Source organism: Fukomys damarensis, unplaced genomic scaffold, assembly GCF_012274545.1.
Source record: "Fukomys damarensis isolate Sample0158 unplaced genomic scaffold, DMR_v1.0_HiC HiC_scaffold_19, whole genome shotgun sequence".
NCBI classification, from domain to species: domain Eukaryota; kingdom Metazoa; phylum Chordata; class Mammalia; order Rodentia; family Bathyergidae; genus Fukomys; species Fukomys damarensis.
The window spans coordinates 4,740,579-4,748,792 of NW_022900931.1; the positions used below are offsets into that span (position 1 = coordinate 4,740,579).

The window sequence follows — 8,214 nt, forward strand, 5'->3', positions numbered from 1 at the left end:
GCTGGTCTCGAATTCACAGCGACCGTCCTGCCTCAGCCAGCCGAGTGCTGGGATGACAGGCGTGCGCCACCACGCCCGGCTCAGGACCTCTGCTTTTGAGGGTGAAGCCAAACTCCATCATCTTGCCTGGCGGCCCTAACCCCACCGGAAGCCAAACCTCTCCACTGTGCGGGGAAAATAGCAAGAGAGGAAGGGCAGCACTGACAGAGACCAGAGCGGTGTCCCAGCCCAGATCTGATATGAGACCAAAGCTTCCGGCTCCTGCCGGCACTGTGCATAAACACAGGAGCGAAGCCAGGAAGGTTACAACACCACGGAAAAGGTTGGATCCATTAAGCGGGGGAAAGAATCGGAATGCAACATCATATGTAAAACAGTGGGCACAAAGGAATAGTAGAAAAAGAGAGCAAAACTAAAACAACAAAGGTGACATTTTGCAGCAAAGTATGTCTGTCCCCAGTGCTCCATTCCTCTTAGTTTCTTCTGTGTTCAGGGCTGGATCCCAAGGTCAGTGGGTGCCACCCCTCCCTGGAGCCTGGATGTCCCCGTGTAGGGCCAGCCCTGACCCAGGTCACATGAGCCTCACAATCCAGAGGAACCTGGCAGCTCCCAGGTCCAAGAGCAGCGATTTGGAAAGCCGGTCACACAGTAGGATTAGGGCCAGAAGGCACTGGCCTGTCACCATGACCAAAGGAAATCTATATCCTACGGCTCCTGTTGGTCTAGATCGGAAATGACATCGTCCCTCCCCAGGGATGGGTGGCACTGTCTCGAGATGTTTCGGGTTGCCCCGCCTGGTGGGGGTGCTCCTGCCTTTGGTGGGTAGAGGCCTCCGAAGATGACTGGCAGCCCCACCCACACAGAGAGGCCCGACATTCCAGGAGGAAAGAGGATCCGTGGGTTCAGGTGGATCTGGGGGAACTTGGCCAGCTCTAGGGCCACGGCTGGTGGGGGGACCTGTACCTGCTCCTTTCTGTGAGCTCCTGCAGGCCTGGCCGTATCATGGAAAATGAAGGATGGACAGGACTTTCCTCGGAGCCAGGGTCGGAGATAAGCAGAACGCCCCACACTTCCTTCTACATCGAATGGATCCCCAAAATGCACCTAGACTACATCCCATTCGTGCAGCAGGCAGAGAGCAAGGGGGCCTTGGCCACTCGGCAGGTCCCACCCAGCCAGTCTCAGCTTCGGGACAGCTGTGGCCCCAGACTGTCCTCTGGGGCAGGCTAACTCCTGGAGATGGCACCCGGCCTTCCCAGAGCTTCCCTAAACCAGGCCACGACCTGTCCCCCTCTTCCCATGCAAGGCTCCCAGCCCACAAGTCAACCTCAGCTGACTCTGTCACCCAGGCAGGTACCAGAAACCCAGGACAGCCTGGGCCTGAGCCCACTAATTATCCAGCCCAGCCCATCAGGAGCTTGCATGGCCTGCTGCACCCACTTCTGTCAGGAAACCCAATACTGGCTTTCCCTCCCTCCTTCCTACCCTGCCTACCCCAGTGCTCCTGTGCGGCCCTCTTAATCTATGACCACGATGGCTGCCTTCTCCTTTATCCCTAATCTGTGCTTCACCAAGCCTGGGATAATAAGGCCCACTTTTTAAAACAGGGCAGAAGCTGGGTGTAGTGGCACACACCTGCAATCCCAGCACTCGGGAGGGAGGCTGAGGCAGGAGGATCGCTGTGAGTTCGAGACCAGCCTGGGCTGCATAGTGAGTTCCAGGTCAGTCTCATTATACAGTGAGACCCTGTCTCAAAAAATCCCCCCCCCAAAAAAAAACAGGGCAGAAACCTATACAGGAAGACTTACTTTCCCCTCAGGGCTTCTATAAACATGACCTTGACTAAGACCAAGATGTTCAAATGCCCCATCTGGTGTCCAATCAAAGGCAGAACCACCAGTATCCCATCAGCCCCAGCAAGACCGACTGAACACGCAGGTGCACAGGAAGTAAGGAGCTGACTGTACCGAGCTGGGTGTCTTCAGGGTGGACATCCACGGAGGCAGCAGACAATGGCGAGTTGATGGCACTTTTGCCCTCTTCCTGTAGGTCACTCACTATTGAGAAAAAAGAGGAAGAAAACCATGGTCAGCATAAATGGAATGCCGTGGCCTCACACTGGCTGAAGAGGAGACGGACACTTGTCTTCAGGTTTAGCAAAATACTCCTCAATGGCTAGAGGCCCAGAAAGAGTCCAAAGGGAAACGCTCAGGGCTAAGAACCCATCCTATAATTCTTCCTGCACCAAATATTCTCCAATTCCTGTCAATATCTGTCTAACTGGTCTCACTGCGCTTTGGGACAAATGACTAAGACACAAAAGCTTCTGGAAGCTTCTGGAGATTTCCAGGCCTCCCCACCGTGCCGTCGCAGACGGAGCTTAGACCACAGCAGCAACAGGGCCACGGACAGCCACATCCTGAGCCATGGACTCAAGGTGTGAACAGCCCTCCTGCCGGGCATGCCACGGAGGAAGGCCAGAACTTGACAAGCGCTGCTGTCCAGGACCACGTCCATGAGGACAGAAATCTGATGGATGGTGGCACTGTGCTTCTATGATTTTGTTACCTGCGTGTCTATTTTAAATCTTTTGGGCTTTCCAGACCAGAGCAAAGCTCAGTCCCCTGGACACGCTTCCTGGTCACACACACCCAGCCCAGCTCCCGGTGTGACTTACCCTGCACGCCACAGCTGCCTCCTGTGACTCCTGCCCCACGGAACCACCAGATGCAGCCTGCCTGACCAAAGGAGCCCCCTCTCATCAAGGCATGAACGTGGCCCGCTTGATCTAGACCACGGCTCCCTCCAGGAACCAGTATGGCTGATGCTGTGGCCCCAAGGGCCCCTCTCTCTCTCCCATAGGCACCACATGTGCACCAAGGCCCTATGAGTAATGCAATCTTTATTTCTTTCTGTGACTTTCCTCATCACAGGAGGGATCCTCTCCGCCCTAAGGGCCCAAGTCACTGCCCTAGGTGACAGGCAAGATCAGGGCCACGGGGACAGGCACAGGACCAGAGGGAGGAGACGCCAGGCCGTGGCCCACAGAGCACACCCCATGGAGGTCCTGGCTGTGAGCTAAGAGGAACAGACCAAGTCCAGAGCAACAGAAAGGATCTCTCGTCCTCCCTGGCACCAGAGGCCCCGCAAGCTCCGGATCACGGCACCAGGAGTAATGGCCACCCACGTAGACTTGGGCTGAAGCCTCACCATGGGACAACACCATCTCCCCAGGGCATCATCCTGGCAGGTGGCCCCAGCTCCAATTCACCTGGCTGAGTCTCCTCCCTCACACAGCTCCTGCAGCCAATTTTGAGGAAACTCCCTCACTCCCTCAGAGAGATGACAGCAGCAGGGGTCTCTCACATCAGTGAAAACCCTGAGACTCAGTTTTTTGAACAGTAGAGCCTCTCCTACAGCCACGAAGACAGCAGCAGTGCTCACAACAGCCACAGGGTAGAATAACCGTCCACAGACAGAAGAAGGGACGGGCGAAATGTACCCCATCGGTGTCACAGAATACTACTCAGCCCCGAAAAGGAAGGAAGTCCTGACACTTGCTATACTTGACATACCTCGGGAACACTGTGCTCAGAGAACTGAGTCACCACAAAAAGACTGTGTCATTCCACTTACACGAGGCACACGGAACAGTCAGTCACATGCAAAGAGATGAAAAGTACAAAGGTGGTGGCCGGGGCTGGCAAGGTTCATGCTTTGGTGGTGGGGACTGCACACACTGTGGATGTGCTCAATACCGTTCAGCTGGGCACTCAAAAAGGATTAAAATGGTAGGTGCTGCGCGCTGCCTATGTTTCTGTAATCCCCACCCCCACCGTGGGCCTCCCTCCAGGTGAGGCTCTGTTCCCGGCATTCCTGCCTGCGCCAGTCCACAGTGAGTTCCCCAAACAGGCCCCAGGCATGGATGGCTTCCGATGCCCAAATCCTCGGCTTTTTATCCCCAAATCCTTGCAGTAATTCTGCAGCAGAAAACGCTAGAGGCCTCAGTGAGTTCCAATGAATACACAGATTTCTGAGACTCCATCTGCTCTATTCCTATAAATACTCCAAAGATCCTCACGGTGACCCAAGCCAGTTGAGAAAACAGAGACCAAAGTTCAATAAATACTCACATCAGAGATGCAGTTTCATTTTTGTTTCGTTTTGTTGTTCTGGGTTTGTTTTTGTTTGGGGGTTTTTGTTTTTGTGGGGTTTTTCTTTTTTCTTTTGGTATACTGGGAATTAAAATCAGGGCCTTTGCACGGAGCTACAGTCTTAGTATCCCCAGCCATATTTTTTGAGTGCTTTGTTTGTTTGTTTGTTTTATTTGGGTGGGGGGTTGTTTGTTGAGACAGGGTCTTGCTAATTTACCTAGGCTGCATTTGAACTTGGGATCTTCCTGCCTCAGTCTCCCAGAGTGCTGAGATAACCCGCTAGCAAAATGTCTTAAAGGGCAGAAAAGGTGTTTTTTCAACAAAGTCCTCACTGCACAGCAGCCTAGTGACTGGAGGTCTGCAGAAGACCATGGACTCCCGAGTCCCATTTGCCAGCTACGCACGTCACACACGAGGACACAGAGACCAGAAGAGGCCCGAGGAGGTCTCTTCCGGCCTCGGCCACGTACAGTGGCCACACTGACATCCAAGGAAGAGCAAGGATCCGGGTCCATGTAAGAGTCAGGCCACCCAGGGGACACAGGAGCCACGCGAGTGATCATCCCAGGGGCCCTGACTCCTCCCAAAAAGACCCTGGAGTTGTAAGGCAGGGGACGCTGTCCCCATCCCTGGACCTCGAGTGGCTGGCACAGGAGAGGAAGCCTCACTTGATTTCAAAACCACAGCAGGGGAGGAGGAAGGGATCGGCGTTTTCAAAGCACAGAAACTGGGTCACATAAAAACAGAGAAATTCCACACTGTCCTTGAACATCAAAAATACCACTAAGCGGGGCCAGGGATTTTGTGACCTTAATAAACGAGAAAAGCACTCACAAAAGCCGCCAGGCTCCGGCCCAGGACTGCCTTCCCAAGGGGCTTGTCACCCAAGATGGCCGGGCACGAGGAAGGTCCCCAAGGAAGAGAAAGAGCCACAGACCACAGGCCCAGGCCGAAGCCGCACAGCCCAGGTTCAAATCCCACTTTGCCACTTGCTAAGCCTCAGTCTCCCCAGCTTCTGTGCTGGGGTGGCGGGAAGACCTCCTCCCGGAGTACCCAGCTTGGGGCTCACGGTGGCACCCGGCTAATAGAGGGACAGGGGACACAAGGCTTCCTGTGGCAGCCCTGGAGGACAGGGAGGGTGGGCTTTCACTGCAGGAGCACCCCAGGGACGCTCCTGGAGGAGGCAGCGACAACCAGGCTGGATGAAGGCCAGGCCAGGAAGGGCCAAGGTGGTTGGTGACAGAGTCGCTGCCAGTGAGTGCCAGGGGCCCGGTGCCCGGGGTCCCCTGGCCACATGGCGCTCTCAGCCTTGGGCTGTGTGCACAGAAGCTGGTGGAACACAGGGTTCGAGGAGAGGTAGGGGAGGCCACGGGAACCAGGAGACCGCAAGGGAGGCCTGGCAGGCCTTGTGACCATGGAGGCCGCCGATCCCACTGGCCGCGGGACGGCAGGGGGCAAGGAGGCTCCTGAGTCTCTCGAGGACTCTCCCTGCTCACAGATGTGAACAGCTCATTCGAGGCCCGCGGTTCACCCAGGGTCACCCATCTGCGTCTCAGGTGGCAGTGACCCCGTCCCTGTCAGAGGCAGTGGAAAGAGCCCCCGAATGTGAAGGTGTCAGGCGCACCTACTATGTGCAGCCCCTGAGCCCCCAGTGAGCCCGAGTCTGCCCGATCTCATACCCACTACGCTGTCCTCAAGCCCACTCACCCTTAAGCTTCCGCCTACTGCACAGGTGCAGGGGGCCCTCCGGCTTCTCGCTCCCTGCGGCTCCCCCCACCCAGCCTGCAGCCATCTCTCTCCCGTGCCCTCCACCCCTCCACCTGCCCGGCACACAGCAGGTCTCTGGCTTCAGGTCGCAGCTCGGCCACCACCAGGCTGCGCGTGACCTCGGACAAGCGACTTAACACTCCGTACCTAAGTTTCCACTCTGGGGGGGGCCAGGGCAGGCCAAACCCTGGCGAGGCCTTGCAGGAAAAGGAGGGAGCTGACTCGCATGTTCCAAAGGCGCACACTTTCCACCGCTCCACCCGAAGATCATGCTGGGCTTAAAAAACACCTCTCCCAATTTGGACTTTGCAAGAGCATAAAAGGGAAGAAAAGGAATGAAAAACCCCAAACCGCCGTTTCCAGGACTCATAAAGAGCCTGCCATTTAGACTCCGGGCCCGAAGTAAAGCTTCTATCTCTGATTTTTTTTTTAATCTTCTTTGTGTGGTTCCATTTTTTATTTATTTACACCCAGGCTCTCTCCAGAAAAACAGACTTGAGGCAACTGCTGCTTCGTCCCGCTCCCCCGTCTCCCCGCTTCTTCTGTCTCCCTCACGCTGCTCGGAAAACACAACTTAGAAAGCGGGCCGGCTGAGAGCGCGGGGTTGCCGGAGGCGAAGGGTACATCAGGAAATAAAGGCAGGCCGGGGCAGGCCGGGGATCGTGACACTCATGCCCTGTGATGACGGGGTACACAAGACCCTGGGGGCGCCTGCAGGACGCAGGCCAGGACGAGGCAGGTCGAGGGCGACTCCCCTTCCGACGCCGCCAACTGTGTCATTCCCACCCAGGAGGACCCACTTGCTACTGCGGGGACTTTCTAGGCTGCAGATCTGCGTCTTGGCTTTCGTAGAGAACAAAGGTTCACAGGGAGAATTTCAGCACACTTCTGTCTGAACCAGGATCAAAACAACAGCAAAAAAAAACCCTACAAAAAACGGTCGTTTTTCACCTGCTCCACAACAAGAACTCGACCGTGGCAGCCGAGCGACCTTGCTCTGGGTCTTCACCATCATCTCTTCAACCAGCTCCTTTCCCCCTGCAGCGTATCCCGCTCAAAGGAACAGGGTGGGCTGTGCACCAAGGGGACGGGAGAATACAGGGACCACAGCGCCTGGTCCCCAGGCGCACCCAGCTCCGCTCCCAGCCTGCCCTCAAGGGACTGAGAGTGGAAGCCAGCGCCTCCACGCTGCCGCCAGGGAGGCAGAAGCTTTCTATGAATTTCCCAGCTCCCCTCTGCACAGAACAGAGAGGTCCTGCTGCGCCAGAGTTATAATTTATCAGAATAATTAAATCCATCAGCCACGAAGGTCTGCTTAAAATTAAATCACACCGTGTTTCATGAGAAGATCTCGCAGCTCGGTGGAGTCAAAGTAAGAGCAAATAAGATCTAAATAAGTGAAACCCGCGTCAGGCTGGCTCAGAGATGGGAAGGGGCTGCGGATCGGAACCGCTTCTGGAGCGTCACACACAAAGAGGCCCCCCAGAGGCTTAGGAACCCCAAGTTCATGTTCAGGTTTTTCAGGGCCGTGCACCGGGTGCTGACGCACTCTGCCATGCGGAAGGCTAACGGCCCCCAAGGAGCAACTCCTCTTCTTGACCCAGATCATCCTGTGGTCTGTGCAGCCAGACATCAAAGACAGAGCCTCTTCAGGCTTCCAGTGTCAGATCCGGCCGACTGCCCCCCGGAAAGGAGTTTGGCCTTGTCTCTCAGGAGCAGCCTCATCCTAATGAGCTTGGTATTTTCATGCATTTAACTCACTGCACTCCCCTCTCCAGGCCAGACCATCGCCGTTCCCAGGCCTGGGACAACTCAGCATGGACACCTGATCGATGGCGCTTATCCTGCCAAGAACATGAGGTTCCGTCTGATTTCTCAGGGTAAAATAAGTTTAGAGCCACAATAATGTGTGAGCACCTCGGTATCTCACAGCCCAAAGGCAAAGTGCACGTGCTCCTGACCTACACCAGGCCGCCTCTAAGGCACAGTCCCGGGCTGACACCACAAGCCTCAGACATCACAGCCGCTGGTGACAACAGAGCCGGCACAGGGCTGGGGCCTGCGTGCACGCTGGTCACTTCCACCTGGCACCTGGCACTGTGAAGGTTTGTAAGGAATCGACGCATAATTAATCAAGCACGATACATACGGTGCCATTGAGTTTTCATAAAAAGCAGGTTTCAGAACAACCCCGCAAGGGCCGGAGATGTAGCTCAGTGGTTCTGCTGCCTGCCTTGCAAGTGCAAGGACCCGAGTTCGATCCCTGGATTAAAAAAAAAAAAAAAAAAAACCA

At 55.6% G+C, this 8,214-nt stretch overlaps 1 protein-coding gene across 2 annotated transcripts in view; it reads right to left on the reverse strand.

Moving 5' to 3' along the window:
- Parvb (parvin beta) overlaps positions 1-8,214 on the reverse strand; it is a 77,210-nt gene that overhangs the window by 35,895 nt on the left and 33,101 nt on the right. For both annotated transcript variants that reach the window (XM_010634497.3, XM_019208981.1), the window contains exon 2: positions 1,968-2,057. In XM_010634497.3, the coding sequence (XP_010632799.2) occupies positions 1,968-2,057 (90 nt within the window). The remainder of the gene's footprint in view (positions 1-1,967; positions 2,058-8,214) is intronic.